Source organism: Sinocyclocheilus anshuiensis, unplaced genomic scaffold, assembly GCF_001515605.1.
Source record: "Sinocyclocheilus anshuiensis isolate Anshui unplaced genomic scaffold, SAMN03320099.WGS_v1.1 scaffold80, whole genome shotgun sequence".
NCBI lineage: Eukaryota > Metazoa > Chordata > Actinopteri > Cypriniformes > Cyprinidae > Sinocyclocheilus > Sinocyclocheilus anshuiensis.
In genome coordinates this window covers 1,858,023-1,874,289 of record NW_015554102.1, presented here as the reverse complement: position 1 = coordinate 1,874,289, position 16,267 = coordinate 1,858,023, and the positions used below count along the sequence as shown (strand labels likewise).

Sequence of the window (16,267 nt, the reverse complement as noted above, 5' to 3'; positions counted from 1 at the left end):
GAGAGAGAGGGAGAGAGAAAGAGAGAGAGAGAGAGAGAGAGAGAGAGAGAGAGAGAGAGAGAGAGAGAGAGAGGACATAAGAGTGAAGGGAGTTCATTGAGAAGTTTAAAGCTATGCTGTGCAAAGGTTGCGCAGACTGCCCCTTTACACCCTCTCCCACACACACACACTTTCACAAAGATTCAACCCAATGTGTTATTGTGTGTATTGTTATTGTGTGTATTGTAACTGTGATAAATAAGAAGTCAGCTTATGGATGTGCTGCATAAGGGATTCAAAATTAACACTCGACAAGCAATGAATGCAAGTGGAAAAGAAAAACACTTTGAGGCCAGCTGAATAGTACATTTATTAGGAGCTGCACATAAATTTCGAAGTGTTAGACTGTTATTCTGCCTTTCTAGGATCGATTCCCTTAATTAAATCAAAAGAGAAACTCTGGTAAAATATGCTACATTTTTGCTAAACTCCAAAAACGTACCTATACATACAATTCACTGCAGTTTCCATTTGAAATGAACACTAGAGACAGTAAAACACAAACAAATTATTTATTTTTAAACAAATTATGATTACAGGTGCATCTGCGCAGATTATCTATTAAGTTAAGACTTTAAAACACTTGTACCACAGTGCATGATTAGTAAACTAATACATTTTGCATCACACGTATGCATGAAAAAAAAGCCACGCATCTATGGCTTTTCTGACATACAGGTGCATCTCAATAAATTAGAATGTCGTGGAAATGTGCATTGAATTTATTTAATACACGAGTTTCACAATTTGAGTTGAATTACTGAAATAAATTAACTTTTCCACGACATTCTAATTTACTGAGATGCACCTGTAGTAAACTTGCTTGGCAGCTCACCTGGTACAGAACTGCACTTGTGATGTGGGGCCCACAAAAGAGTCACAATAAAAGAGCTCAAACTAAAATGGCATGCTGGCACACCAAATACATTTTTATCTCATGTTTGCTTTTGTTAACACTATTGGTTATGTTTAGGGTTTAACGCAGGTGATATGGTACTTTAACAGTAACCTATCCATATTTTTTTCCGCAAAAATATGTTTTTCTATTAATGTAATGCCACAAACAGATTCATGGCACATAAAAAACATTCATGACCGGTAAAATCTTAATTCATCTTTGGCAGGTGTGGAAAAAGCTATTTTTAGATTTTGAGTACATCATGATTTATTATGATTTGATTTATGATCATTCATGATTTGGGGCAGTCGTGGCCTAATGGATAGAGAGTCGAACTTGTAACCTGAAGGTCGTGGGTTTGAGTCTCAGGTCCGGCAGGGATTGTAGGTGGGGGGAGTGAATGACCAGCGGCCTCTTCCACCCTCAATACCACGACTGAGGTGAGACCCTTGAGCAAGGCACCGAACCCCCAATTGCTCCCCAGGCGCCGCAGCATTGGCTGCCCACTGCTCCGGGTGTGTGTTCACAGTGTTTGTTCACTTCTCACTGCTGTGTGTGTGCACTTGGATGGGTGAAATGCAGAGCACAAATTCCAAGTATGGGTCACTATACTTGGCCACATATCACGTCCTTTCCTTTCCTTTCCTTATGTTTAAATACAGCCACACGTTCATGCAACGTGACTCATACAGAAATCAGACGAACTTGCTCTTGAGGAATAAATAGCTTCAATCAAGGGCATTGGAGCAGCAGCAGGACGTGCAGCGGTCAGGTGACCTGAACACCTTCAGAACGGTGATAGCCAAACATATCACCAACACAGCAGTAAAGGTTTATTATTACAGCGTTCATCAGTTCAGCATGCACGTGGGTACCTGTAGAAAAAAAAAAGGAAAGAAAAAAAGGAAGGGAGAAAACAGAGGGATAGAGAGGGAAAGAAGAGAAAGAAAAGGATGGAGGGAAAAATGTGGTAGTGGACCCGCATGTCTGAGATTCGTATTGCTCAATGGATAACTATACGGCAGAGTGCGCTGCAACAAAATATCAAATTTTGTCAATTTGTGGTCTCATGACAGACTGTAGCTTTCACAAAACTGATCTTTAAAAACAACAGATTCTAAGCGTTCTATAATGTAGTGTGTGGATACGTTTAAAATCCTTCATATCAAACCAGCAACAAGCAATAATATTCTAGGTAGCCATTGACTGATATGAGTTCTTATAGCTGACGCCAATATCTAGAGAGCAGGGTAGCTATTTACTGATAATAATAATGAAAATTATGATAACTGAAAATCGTGATTATGCGTCATTCACAAGTTTCATTCACAAACATTTCTCATTATCAATGTTGAAAAAAGTTTTTGTGGAAACATATACATATATATATATATATATATATACACACACACACACACACACACACACACACACACACATTTCAGAATTCTTTGATAAATAGAAATTCCAAAAGAAGAGCATTTATTTCAAACAGAAATCTTTTGTGACATTATAAATGTCTTTACTGTCAATTTTGATCAATCATCTCAAAATGGCAAAATACACGTTGATTCATCTGTCTGGCCAATTTTTCAATAATTATGACATCACTAGCAATTCTGCCCTTTGAAATCATGAATCAGCCTGAAACGTCACAGAGGTCTATGACTATCCTGCGCCTCAAGAGTGGCAAATCAGCAAAATAGCTAGCTACAGCAAAAAGCAATAAAAAACACTCACCGGTCTGGTCAATAGTAGGAGGGCAAGACCAATTTTTTGCTGATTATTTAATAATGACTGTAAAAAAAACAAGTGAACCAGACTTTTTAAAGCAATGAAAGAGCGAGTCAGTCATATTGTCATAACTAAGCACACTTATAATCAGACTGTGTGTTTTGTTGTTTTATGGCGTGAAAATAAGTGAGTCACAGTGAGGTAAGAGGGAGTGAACATCAACAAGATTGACTCCACATCATCAGAAAATAGAGTAAGGCACCATTATCAGTTAAAATAAAATAAATAAATAAATAATGAATCTGCATTATTCAAGTGAATTAAGGATAAAGTCGGCATGAAATTAAATTTCACTCTTTCTATTTTCTAATAGCATGTTATAGATTTATTGTGAACAATTCATCTCTTTATATGTTTTATCTTTTAATTGACTCCAGGACTTTTCTAATCATTTAGACCACTTAAACCCACCTCTGCAAGCTTGCGTTCATCTGCCTACAATTTTGAGTGCAATGCCCACATCTCAAAACCCAAGCAGCAACCGATGCATAGAACCAGTCTTCATGCTACATTATTTCTTTTCCAGTAATCCGTTTACATTCGGATGTACCTTATAAAATGGAAGAAAAGATTTGTTGATAGTTCCGTTTCATCTTCACTTTACATTACCATCATTTCCAAGAAAGGAGCCGGAATCACAGGCCAGGTGAAACATCCGTCAGCACCATCAGGAATTTGAGCAGGATCAAATAAAGTGAGCGAATTAGGTATCATGGATTAGTCGAGAGCACATCCTACTCATATGTCTAATAATATTAGATTAAAACTGAGCCCGGAACTGTCTCTAACTTGATGGTGGTGATTTAGCCTGACCTTTAATGCCGTTTTAGTGCCATTTAAAGCCTTACATCTTAAATGATGGTGATTCCTTTTGATCCAAACGTGAAAATGGTCTTTATGAGCGAACTGAGCTCTTGACTGCTTCAATCCAGAGGCTTGATGTGGATATATGTCGAGATGTTTCATCTTTTACCTTGCATTTAAATTAGGCAGTTCACACGTCTGAGGGATCAGGATCAGGACTGCTTTCAGCCGGCTCCCATCACAGCGCGCTCACACATATACATAACACGTGTCTATTGCTGAGATACAAACAACTGGATTTATTTAGCATTTTAATAATAGATAGACAAGCACATGGACAAATACCCTTATGAAAATATAATCACTTTTATACAAAACAACATAATCGAAATCTGAAGAGCTAATGACCCGCTTAATAGCTCATTAATGTCAGTAGGATAAACTAAAAGCATTGATCAGCTGGAGTGTGTCTGAGCGTATATGGAGAGAAAGGAGAAAAGCTTTTAGCTGCATTATCAGTCCTCCCCTTTGTGATGTCATAATGAGAGAAGATTGCCTAGCAACCCACACTGCTGCCTAGAGACAGATAGATAGGGAAATCAAACTTGAACAGCCCCTATGACATAATCTAAGATGAACACAAGCTCACCTGTATGGAGCCAACCTTCTGTTGACATTGTCTCTCAAGATTTACTAAGAAGCGCAATTACTTGGTTAGTGCTTTATCATAACTAATTAACTCATTCTCAAACGTATAAGCAAGTGTAATTCCCATAAACAGAAATAGCTAGATTTTTAAGTGCGTGGCAGCCGACAGCTGTTACATCAAAACAATTATGCAGCCAAGCCATTAAGGCAATTTAGAAACATCAATATCACATAAGTCAGATATATGGTCAAGTGCACTTAGATCCATTCTCTTCTGACTATAGTGTGGATACGCTACATAAACATCATCTTTAAGCAAATAAAATCCCATAAAAACCCATAGTTAATGTAGATACAATGCCATAATTGGGAAATTAACTAAAAGCAGACAAGACTGTGTGTGTGCACGTGTTTATTTGTATGCGTTTAGTGTCTCATTCATTAGCAGCAGGTCTTTGTAGGGCCATCTGCACTGCTACTCTCTCTTCCAAGAGATAAATAAGCACTGTTCTCATTTACACCGACAGGCCCATGTCTGGGCGCATGTGTCCGTGTGATTTTCCATCTTGATAAGTCATTATTTTGTCAATACACACATCTTACATTCTGACATGTGGCAAAATGCAACAACAAAGTCCCTGATTAGATTAAAACAGCTTTGCCAGACTGAAATACTGTAGCTTAACTGGCGCTAGCAACGTCAAGGTCATAGGTTTGATTCCCTGGAAATACATGTAATGATAAATATATATAGCCTGAATGCTTTCTAAACCGCTTTGGATAAAAGTGCCTGCCAAACGCATAAATTAACACATAAATGAATTGCATCAAGTGACTTGGCAAGCCAAACTCAAGGCCGAAAAGTGCCTTTCCTGGAGTGGATGTGGGACATTAAGACACAAGATCGCAATCTGCTGAGCTCTCAATGAAGTGCTGAATGAAATCAGAGAGAGCTGCGGGCAAGAGCCTCACAGTGATCCTCTAGAGTGTCAGAATTCATCTGCAGTTATGAGATGGATTTCTACTGAGAAATGATGAGGAATGGAAAGATTACTGTTCTTTTTACATGCTTTTATAAGTTATTATATAGCAGCAATGTATGTAATGCATAATGTACAGTTAGCCGGCATCATCACAAATTAAACATCCTGTATTATTTATTCTGAAGGGGTTTTGTTTTGCAATAACTACTGGCTGATTTTGCATTATCCCACTTGTTATACGACCGCTTACCAAATAAATAAATAAACAGATATAAAATAACTTCTTGGCATACACAAGGGTCAAATATACAGTTTAGAAATCAATATAAAAAAAAGAACACTACAAATGACCAATCAAGTATAATAAGAGAACACTAAAAATATCCTGTTAAATTTAAGCAAAAATACAGCAGCTGTGGTTGCCAGACATTCGATGTTAACATTTTTAATATATGAGGTGTCATGCAGTGACTACTGGGAATGTACATTTCCTTGTTTTGCATCATATCATATATACAGAAATGTAGTTTTTACTTGCAAAAACCACAAATGTGACAGTATTTTACAGTAAAATTACATAAGTGATATCAAAACATTTACAGTTTTACAGCAACTTACAGTTAGTCAATTAACAGGTTTTTACTGCATTTTTTTTTTACAGTGAAAGTTGGATTTGTGCTAATAAAAAACAAAAAACACAGACTAACCTTGTATGTCTTAGTATGATTATCTAAGAATAGAAGTGTAAATTGATGGCAGAATGTTTCTAGGGTGAAGCAAAGCTTCACTGTCACTGCAGGGCACATCTAGTTCATCAGTAATTATCTGAGATTGTTCAGTAATTATGGAAATCACAATCATGATTCATCATTGTGCCCTTAAGCAAGGCACACAACCCCAGGGTGGCTCTGGCATACAGTAGGTTGCTTTGGATAAAAAGCATCTGTTAAATGTTATGACCCAAACCAGCCCAGGGTGGCCACTCCACCCAGTGAGCGCAGGTGGATCAGAAACAGATACTCACTCTGATCACCCAAGAGACTCAAACAGAAGCCATCCCGAGCTACACCAAGCAGCTTAGAGACAATCACAAGACTGACCAATCAATCAATGGCGGCTACAACCGCACACAGAACAGCAGGAGAGCCTTTCTATAGTGTGGTACACTTAGTCTGACGGCATTAATGGAAAATAAAATGAAGGGCCATTTCCTGATTACATTACTTGTGTTGTCAGTAAAACAGTTTCTCTTGTGGATATAGTCTTATTAAAGCAAGGGAAAGATCTAAAAGTGAGAAAAATGCAGAGATGTTCACAACATTGAGGCTAGATTTACACTGCAGTGAATTTGTGGCATTGGTTATGTAACATTTCATAATATTACCTACACATGGGTTTTGGCACTGTACCATTTTAATTAACTGAATTAACTGTTGTTAGAAAAAATGCCATCAAAAAGGTAAAACATTTCAGTGGGGGGTTGAATATGTCTTACAATAATAAAAAGTTGATTTCTGATACAGATCTAAAGCTTGCTGATGAATATAAACACTCTTTTTCTTAACACAATCATTCTGATATGTTCACACAAAAACATACTAAAAACTGTCCTGAAACACCAGCTGTGGAAACTGAAAAAACTAAAAGTCACCTTACTAACCCACTGGAATGAATCGGAGGAAGAGTGAGAGTTTGTATCTATTCTGCCATTCACTCGAAGGTCACACAGGTAAGCGATATGAGCGGTCACAGACTCACAGGTGCGGTTCCTTACCGTGATGGTTCTGTTGTTGCAGCTGGTGTCCTTGCGGTTCGCCCGGTTCTTCCAGCTCGCCGAGTTCCGCCAGTCTGTGGCCGGTGGCTGTCAGCTCCGCGCGCAGGTTCGCCACCTCCTGCTTCGCGCACTGGATCGCGCCATCAATCCGCTGCGCGAGCTGCTTGTTCTCTTCCATCATTCTCTGGATCTTCGCCTGCGGGGAGAATCCACGGAACCCACGGAGCGAGTCATATCGGCTGCTGCATCATAAAGCACACTAAAATCCCATTCTGTCTGTCCTCTATTTTATAAGCGCAGAAATCCCCTAAAATCCACAAGGTGAGAAAATATATTTAGAGTCCCATACTGAAAGACAGAGTGAGAGACAGAGTCTGTAAAGACAGAATAAAACAGCGTGCTTCACTAAACGACTCTTTCTGCCGCGCGCTCTCGTGGAGAGAGTTCAACGCACGAGAGACTCCGAGCGGCTCTTTAAACGGACTGTACCATCTGAGAAAGAAAAGAGGAGGGCACCTATCGAAAGGAACGTGCCATTTGCATCTTATTAAAAAACATTATTTTAAAGGGGCATAAATGAATAAGTAAATAAACATGTTTAATTATTTTATTTTTAATAAGTTACCTTTTTAACCAATAATTAGCTTTTTTTCATTATTTTTTCACTTAACAAATAAGTAATTAGCTTTTTTCAAAATCAATTTTGATTTATTATTTTTATTTAGCCTAATGTATATATCATATTTATTTTAATATATAGGCCTGTTCGACTGAGTGAATACATGCAGTATGTGCATATTTTTTTCTGTGTGTGTGCATGTACAGGTTTGTCTACACTTCTGAAGGCCACATTTTGAAAATGTCTTCATAAATATCTTAAAACATTTAAAACACCTACTTGTGGGGACATTTGAAGCGTTCTTCACTGTTTGAAAGGTTCATAAATCTACCAAATTAAGCTTTGCTTTAAATCTAACATGGTGAGCATAGGGTTAAAGGGTAAGATATGGTAAATATCATTATCTTAATGTGAAAAATATTGTGTCTGTGAGACACAGTCAAGACCGTAATAGCTTCTAAGGTTTTTATATGTGTCTTGTGTGACACTCATCCTCACTCATTAACTTACTTCATACTTCTCCCACAATCATTTATTTTTATTTTATTATTATTATTATTATTATTATTATTATTATTATTATTAATGTCAAGCTAGGTATGAATTAATAGACTGTATCTATGAGGGAGAAGAGATCATGTTGACACATTCAAAGTTTCTGTGAGTCATATTAAGTTTTTGTGAGACATATTAAGTTCTGTATCAGTTACAAAATATTACTACTTACTTTTAATGCCCTTAATGGTTTAGCTCCTGCGTACCTAACTAGTCTTCTATCACGCTACAATCCATCGCGAAACTCTGGACTCTTGGTAGTACCTATAGCAGGGGTGCCCAAATTTAGTCCTGGAGGGCCGGTGTCCTGCAGAGTTTAGCTCCAACTTGCCTCAGCACACCTGCCGGGAAGTTTCTATTATGCCTAGTAAGACCTTGATTGGCTGCTTCGGGTGTGTTTAATTAGGGTTGGAGCTAAACTCTGCAGGACACTGGCCCTCCAGGACCAAGTTTGGGCACCCCTGACCTATAGCAAAGTCCACTAAAGGAGCTAGAGCTTTTTCACATTTGGCTCCCAAACTCTGGAATAGCCTTCCAGATAACGTTCGTTGTTCAGACACACTCTCTCTGTTTAAATCTAGATTAAAGACGCATCTAATTAGCCAAGCATTCATATAATGTATCTCATAACCTTGTACTTCTCCTTCCAGATAACGTTCGTTGTTCAGACACACTCCCTCTGTTTAAATCTAGATTAAAGACGCATCTAATTAGCCAAGCATTCATATAATGTATCTCATAACCTTGTACTTCTGTTATATCTGATCAAATGCACATTATCATTCTTTTGCTTGGGTTGAACACATAATTTTTGCTTTATTTTGAACATCAGCTATGCTAATGTTGCTTTTTCTGCCACGGGATTGGCATCCCGAGGTAACTACTGTAGGAATTACACAAGCTTCAGTCTGGATCCAGCCCTTACAATGATCTGAGATGACCAAACACCTGAGATCAGATGATGCCGACCCGTCAGAGGACCTCAGATGATGCCAACCCTCAAACAACATACAAAACTACCACATTTTGCTATAAGTTTGATCACAACATATAATCATTGCTGTTAATAGGGTTCACCGTCTGTTTGATTACATGTCATTAACTAACTATATGATTTTTGCTGTACATTTCTGCCATATGGACATCAACTTGACATAGTCACCACTGATAAGCTACTACTAATAATGAAACTTTAATTTTCTTTAAAGCTGCTTTGCAACCATTTGTATTGTGAAAAGTGCTATACAAATAAACGTGAATTGAATTGAATAGAACATGGTCTACAGTACGCATGTGACCGGAAGAGAAAAAGCATATGTGTTGTTCCAATGTACCCACTCAAATTCTTCACCTCAATCATCTCCGAGTTGGCAGAATAGTGTGGTTTTGGGAGAATGGTACGAATGTGTGTGTAAGGACGTTCAAAAGCTTTTATTGTGAACCAAGGCCAAGGAAATAAAGGACTCATTTCAAAAATCCCCTTTACACTACTTCCTGCTAAACAGAAAAGTCTTCTTCTTCATTCCTCGGTATACAGGTGCATCTCAATAAATTAGAATATTTTCTGAATTAGAATTAGAACTTTTCTGTTAGAATGTAGAAAAGTTCATTTATTTAAGTAATTCAACTCAAATTGTGAAACCATGATTGTGTAGCCTAGTGAACCAAACTGAGAGACCATTTTGAAGGCTCAGGAAACCTTTGCAGGTGTTTTGAGTTGATTAGCTGATTGGCATGTCACCATATCCTAATTAGTTGAGATAGTGAATTGGTGGGTTTTTGTTAAATGTGAGCCAAAATCATCACAATTAAAAGAACCAAAGACTTAAACTACTTCAGTCTGTGTGCATTGAATTTATTTAATACACGAGTTTCACAATTTGAGTTGAATTACTGAAATAAATTAACTTTTCCACGACATTCTAATTTATTGAGATGCACCTGTAAACAAAATGATTCCACTTTAATGTGAGTTTCCTGACTGCGGTCAGTCCTGTCATATCTGGGTGGAATCACAATAGATCATCTGCTCATTCTCTCTTTTATGTTAATCGTGTATGTTGTAATTTAAACTCTGTGAGACTTGGCTTAAAAGATTATTGACCACACCCAAAAACAGAAACCATCTGACAACATCCTCTTAACATACATCACTCTGTTAAAGCTATTCCAGTGGGATGACTGTTCAATATTACCTGCTTTTAGTGAAAGGCTGACTTTTAAACATATCTGCCATTGAATTGGCTTTGTTCTTGTGACCTTGACTATGTTCAATATAAAATGTCTGTATACTATTCTTACTATTTTACAACAGCTTTGCTTTGAAAGTGACGTTGTGTGAGCTGTGCTTCATGCATCACTACTCTATTGACAATGGACCTTTTTTTGCCGGCAAAATTTTGCAGAAATTTCGCTAATGTGGCTGCATCTTAATGTGTTCCATTGAACAAAAAATAGTAGCAAGTATACTGTGATATTCAGTATAAGCAATGAGACAGTATTTCATTCCAAGTCCATTATTTTCTGGGTTAATTTAGTCCCACGTTCCTGACCAATGGCCTCACAGACCACACCCCTCTCAGGATGCATGATGCTGACCACCAACTGTAAGTAACTGCTGGATGAATTCATAAATCAAGCAGAAAAACGCCAGCATTAAAGAGAAAGACAGTAACATGTAACTGCAGGTGAGCAACATACTTTGTGGGATATAGCACATGCATTCAGCTTGTATTCTAGAGCGGATGACAACACCTCCCTCGGTTTATGACATCACTTCCTCCAGGCTGCTGTCAGAGTGGTGTGCGAGGGTGACATTCAGCTGTCTCTCTCAATGTGTTTATTGTCAGTCACAAACAGCACCGAAAATCCCTTGTGGAGAGACTGTTTCCATTGACCTCTTCAGTACTTCAACAACTGCAACACTTAAAGGAACAGTTCACCAAATAATGAACATTCTGTCATCATTTACTCACCCTCATGTTGTTCCAGACTTTCTTAATTCTGAGGAACACAAAACAAGATATTTTGAAGAATGCTTTTTAAATTTTCTAAATAGCATTCGTGTTCCACAGAAAGTCAGGTTTGGTACTACATGGGGGTGGGTAAATGATGACAAAATGTTCATTTTTGAGGAAACTATCCCTTTAAATACTTTCAAATCCCAGAGCCAGACCTTCAGGATCGCTTTATTATAGATATGAAGGATCCTCACTATTTGAGAATCTGAGTTTTTCATCATGCTAATTTAAATTTTTACTTTCCGGCTTTGCTGTTATGAGATTTAAGAGAAAGAATGAGATCCCATTTTTCTTATTTGCACATTTTGTCTAATCTCCTCTGGTTTTCTTTGTCTTCTTCTCTTTATGCCCCTCTGAATCTTCCTCTCCCTTGTCCTTTGCCCTCTCCCTTTCTCTCCGTCTCTCTCTCTCCACTCTGCTGAGCAGGAAAATGAGGAGAGGAGAGACAATTAATCTAGCTCTTGCACATCCAGACACAATAGCCCAGCCAGATCCTCACGCACACCTATCGAGACACTTACTAAGCATCTTGTCCGATCCCAAACTGACTCTTAAACACAAACCTCACACATATGCGTGCAACCACTAAAACTATTTGTTGTGGAGTTTAAAGCACTCATCTGAGCTGGGCTCATCACCGTGGTAACATCCGGCCCTCTAATGTCAGTCAGGTGTTTCTTTGGTGAGCATGTGTTTCTGATTGGTTGGAGGCCTTCTGGGATATCGGAAGCAGATGGCATTATGGGATACGTTAGTCATTTGTGTCATGTGCCCTCTGAGAACCAGCTGGGCCTGAGCAAACTGACCAGAGTGGGTGTGTGTGTGTGTATGTGTGTGGTGAGTTAGGCTTGATGAGGAATAGCAAATTGACTCTTGCAGACCTTCTCAGTCCCCCAGGGACTCACTGGCGAGATTAGTCTGGACCCTGCTAGGTCCCGTCTAGCCCTGATTCGTACTGAGGGTCATTAATGTATAGCGCGAGGCTTGAATCGACAAGGCTTTTAATCATCAAGTTACGATAAACTTTGTAACCCTATTAAAAGCTCACTCAAATTAAATGTGTTTATGTGTGAGGGAACGGCGTGAGATGTGAGCGTGTGCTTCGGGTTATTAAAAATTGCAGGAGGAAGACAGGAAGATGGCAACAACATTATCATTTCTAGCCCCCCCTAGGCCTTGAGTGGCAGGTTGGCTGATGGATCTCTGGTCTGGGAAAGGGGGGAGGTTTCGGCTCATCAGGGTTTGATTCAGCCAGGAGGAGCAGATGGGATAGGGAAATTGTCTGTCCAACCACACACATACTCATACCTACTGGAACACTTTCACACTGACCAAAACAACATTCTCCTGTGCATTTTTTGAGAATATATATATATATATATATATATAGTTTGCACATATATAGCAAATTTCTTAAAAATGTGTAATGTCATTTGTATGAACGTAAAAAACTACAACAACTGAGACATAAACTGAACAAGTTTCACAGATATTTGATGATCAGAAATGGAATAATGAGCAATTTTTTCAGGATTCTTTGACATAACAATTTTATTTCAAATGTAAACTTTTTGTAATATTTGTAAATTATACATTTCTGCTGTCACATTTGATTGCTTCTGATTAAAAAACAGCAGTGTGTGTATAGTAATATTGTATATGAAATTGACATAAAGGAACATGATTGGCTGTACCTGTGCATTGAGCTGCAGGTGTGTCATGAGTGTCATAGCTCTCTGAAGTGCTTCTCTTTTGATAAGCAGTGATGCCTGCTCTTCATCTTCCAGATTCTTTCTCCACTCATACAAAGGAAGCTGACCCTCTGCAGGAGCACAAGCATACATGTACATTCATACACAGTTATAGCATACTGTAGCTGATAAAGAGAAGCCACAATATAATGAACGGCAGTATTAACACTGACAGTCCCTGAGTGATCACTGTTTTCCATCTAGACTGAGTTGAAGTTAATTAGGATTTAATTTCTGTTTAATTTAATTAGTTTTAAATTAAGTTATGCTTTAATGAGCAGTGCATCTAGGCCAGTAGCAGAATCTCCTTGTCACAAGGAGATTGTGAATTCTTAAAGGGACAGTTCATCCCAAAAATAAAATTCTCTCATTATTTACTGACCCTCATTTTGTTAGAATGCTTAAGACTTTGAGTGGAACAATGTGCATTTCTGAAATTCTGTATTTTATTTTTTTCTTGATATAATGAAAGTGTCTGATTCTGAATACATTCTTTTGTGATATATTTTATTGATCTTGGAGGAAAATATCAGAATTGTGTGGAATGGATTTAAACACTTAAAAAATTATATTAAAAAAAATATAATTTTTTTAAATTACATTTAGCAATGATTAGATTTATTTAAAAATACTTAACCTTGCTAACTATAAAATTGCTCCAGTCAATGGTATATCAACTGTATTGCTTAAAACATATTAATTTTTATCCATTCATACTTTTATATTTTTTTAATACTTCACGTTTATTTTCGATTCATATTATGTAAATCAGTTACAAATTATTCAGTTCAGTCAGATGACAATATTTCTGAAATACTAAAACACTAAAATGTTTCATAAACAGTAAGGACAGACTTTGCACGTGAGTGTGTGTGTGTGTGTGTGAAGGCATTAATAAATTAGTCAAAATATTTTATGTGGATCTGCTCATATATTACTGAACGCAAGAACAAATTCACACACAACGACAGGCAGTAATATTTCCCAGCATATGAACTGAAAGACTGAAAATATAAATCTAAATTGTACAACTGTAGGAGCAGCTCACAGGTTAGGATTTATCACACCCTAAAACATCTTCTGAATCGCTCAGAGATCAGTTCATAAATATACAGACAGACATTATTGCCTTTGGAGTCATCTTTCTCTACCACAACCCTTCACTGTCATCCTCTCACTGTTTTAGTCTCAAAGTGGATCTGAACCTAAAAACAAACCCGAACACACGCATAAAGACAAACAGGCAGAAAATCTTTCTCTTTCAAGACCAATTTAAAAGATAATTTTTAAAGCAGTAGGCCTATCTAAATTTTTCTCTCATGTCTGTATGAGGGTTACAAACCACTACAGCTCTAAGCATTTCATTAGCTGATGGCAGATGCTTGAGTGAAATTATACCACTTATCTTTTAGAGCGCTTTAACAGATGCATGTTAATTAATCTAAACAACACTGACAGGGAGGAGGACGACATAAATGCCACTGAATGCTCTGTCAAAGAGACTATAAACAAGAAGAAGATTGGTTCAGAGCAAAGGTTTCTTAATATTTCTAACATCAGATGTGTGACTCTGCTGAAATAGGCATGTTTAAGAGCCAAGACTGACTTCTGCTGTCAGTCCCAATCTTGAAGCACATCTCTCATTTTCAGCTGCAACAACATGAATGTGTGCGTACTTCATTACTGAAAAACAGATCAAATACTGCTACTGAGTCATGATACACTCTTTGTGTAATAATAATAATTAAAAAAATTGATTAAGGAAAGTAGATCTTGGGCTAATGCAGAAATGCTTCGAATGAAACTATAAGCCTTATAAGTATTATGAAACGAAATGACCTATGCATTTTTACAAGGAAATGTGTTTGCAATATTCTTCAGTGGTAAATAATTGGCATCTCGTGTGTCTGAATAGGATACACTGAGGATCTATGTCGCCCTCTAATGGTCATGTAACTAAACAAGCGCAAAATGAGCAAAGAGCAAAAAACTGATCATACAGGATTCCTCAATATCCTATCAATATATTGTCTATTACAATTAATCATCTAGAAATTCAATTTGCATTAATCATGAGGCAGTCAGGAAAAGCGAAACAAGGTAGCAATACACAACCAAACAGAAAAGATACTCTACTTCAACTCACAGTTTCTTCCATCTTTTTATACTGGCATCTTGAAACCTGAATTTAAAATATGTTGTAAAGCTAAAAAAAAAAAATAAAAAGTAAAAAAAATACAATGTTCTCTCACATTTAATTCTGAATAGGTTTCAAGAAAGATTTTTATACTGTGGGATTCCAAACAGCAGTGAAGACATTCTGAACAATTAGAAAGAGTGAGAAAGTGATAGACTTCTCACACAACACAGATGCTTTAAGTCTAATAATATTTCCCTGCAAAACATCTTTGTCAGGTTCCTTAACCTTACTGGTTTGCTAGTTTTAGCTGGTTTAAGGTTTAAGGAGGCTTAAAAGAATAGCTCACAAAAATTTGCTGAAAACTTTTGAACTTTCATTCTGATGGCTCCCATTCACTGCAGAGTATACATTGATGAGCAAGTGATGTATGCTACATTTCTCTAAATTGGTTCTGATGAAGAAACAAACTCATCTACACCTTGGGTGGCCTGAGGGTGAGTAAATATTCAGCAAATTTTCATTTTCATAGGTGAACTGTTCTAATATAGTATGATTGGTATTTTTTTTAATAAAAATACTAAAATATATAAAACAAATATATTGCTGTAAATATACACTAGATTACACCAGCAGAAATCATATTATTACACAGATTAAGTAGAAATGGTGTTTTGCAGCATTTGATACCATCCTTTTCTTGGTAAAATTACAAGAAATCTTTCTGTGCTTAAGTGTGTGAGTGTGTGTAAGAGAGTAACACAAAGGTGTCGGGCAGACTAAATAAAGCTTTTGATATAATGAGAGCTGACACCAAAGGTCAGAGAACTGAAGCATCTCTCTCCCTATCTCTCTGTTCTTTGGAGATTCACAAATACTCCACTGCAGTGATATCAAAATGTCCTGTTGTGTTGCATTTAAATGATCTGAAGTGAAGTGAGGGTCCTTGCGATACGTCATGTTTAACTGCTGCCCATTGGTCACTGCGCTGCTGAGTGCTTGAGTACATCTGGACAGAAGGCCCTGTCATTGCAGCAAAAAATGTATCCAAGAGGCTTCTGCTGAAGTGTTCCTACAGCGCTCAGGGGTAAAAGCCTACGGGGTAAACGAGTGGAGCGAATGCAGCCAGGCGAATGAGTGTGCTGACATCCAACATCTACAGAAAGTACAGTAACCGCAGCCTTAGAAAGACAAAGTGTGTGTGTCTGTGTGTGTGTGTGTGTGTGTGTGTGTGTGTGTGTGTGT

General features: G+C 37.5%; 1 protein-coding gene across 1 annotated transcript in view; it reads right to left on the bottom strand.

Moving 5' to 3' along the window:
• Window positions 1-7,431, bottom strand: part of kazna (kazrin, periplakin interacting protein a) — a 43,088-nt gene extending 35,657 nt beyond the window's left edge. Inside the window, 1 exon segment of the mRNA XM_016461965.1 lies at window positions 6,941-7,431. Coding sequence (XP_016317451.1) covers window positions 6,941-7,121 — 181 coding nt within the window. The 5' untranslated portion in view covers window positions 7,122-7,431.
• Between the last annotated feature and the right edge of the window lie 8,836 nt (window positions 7,432-16,267).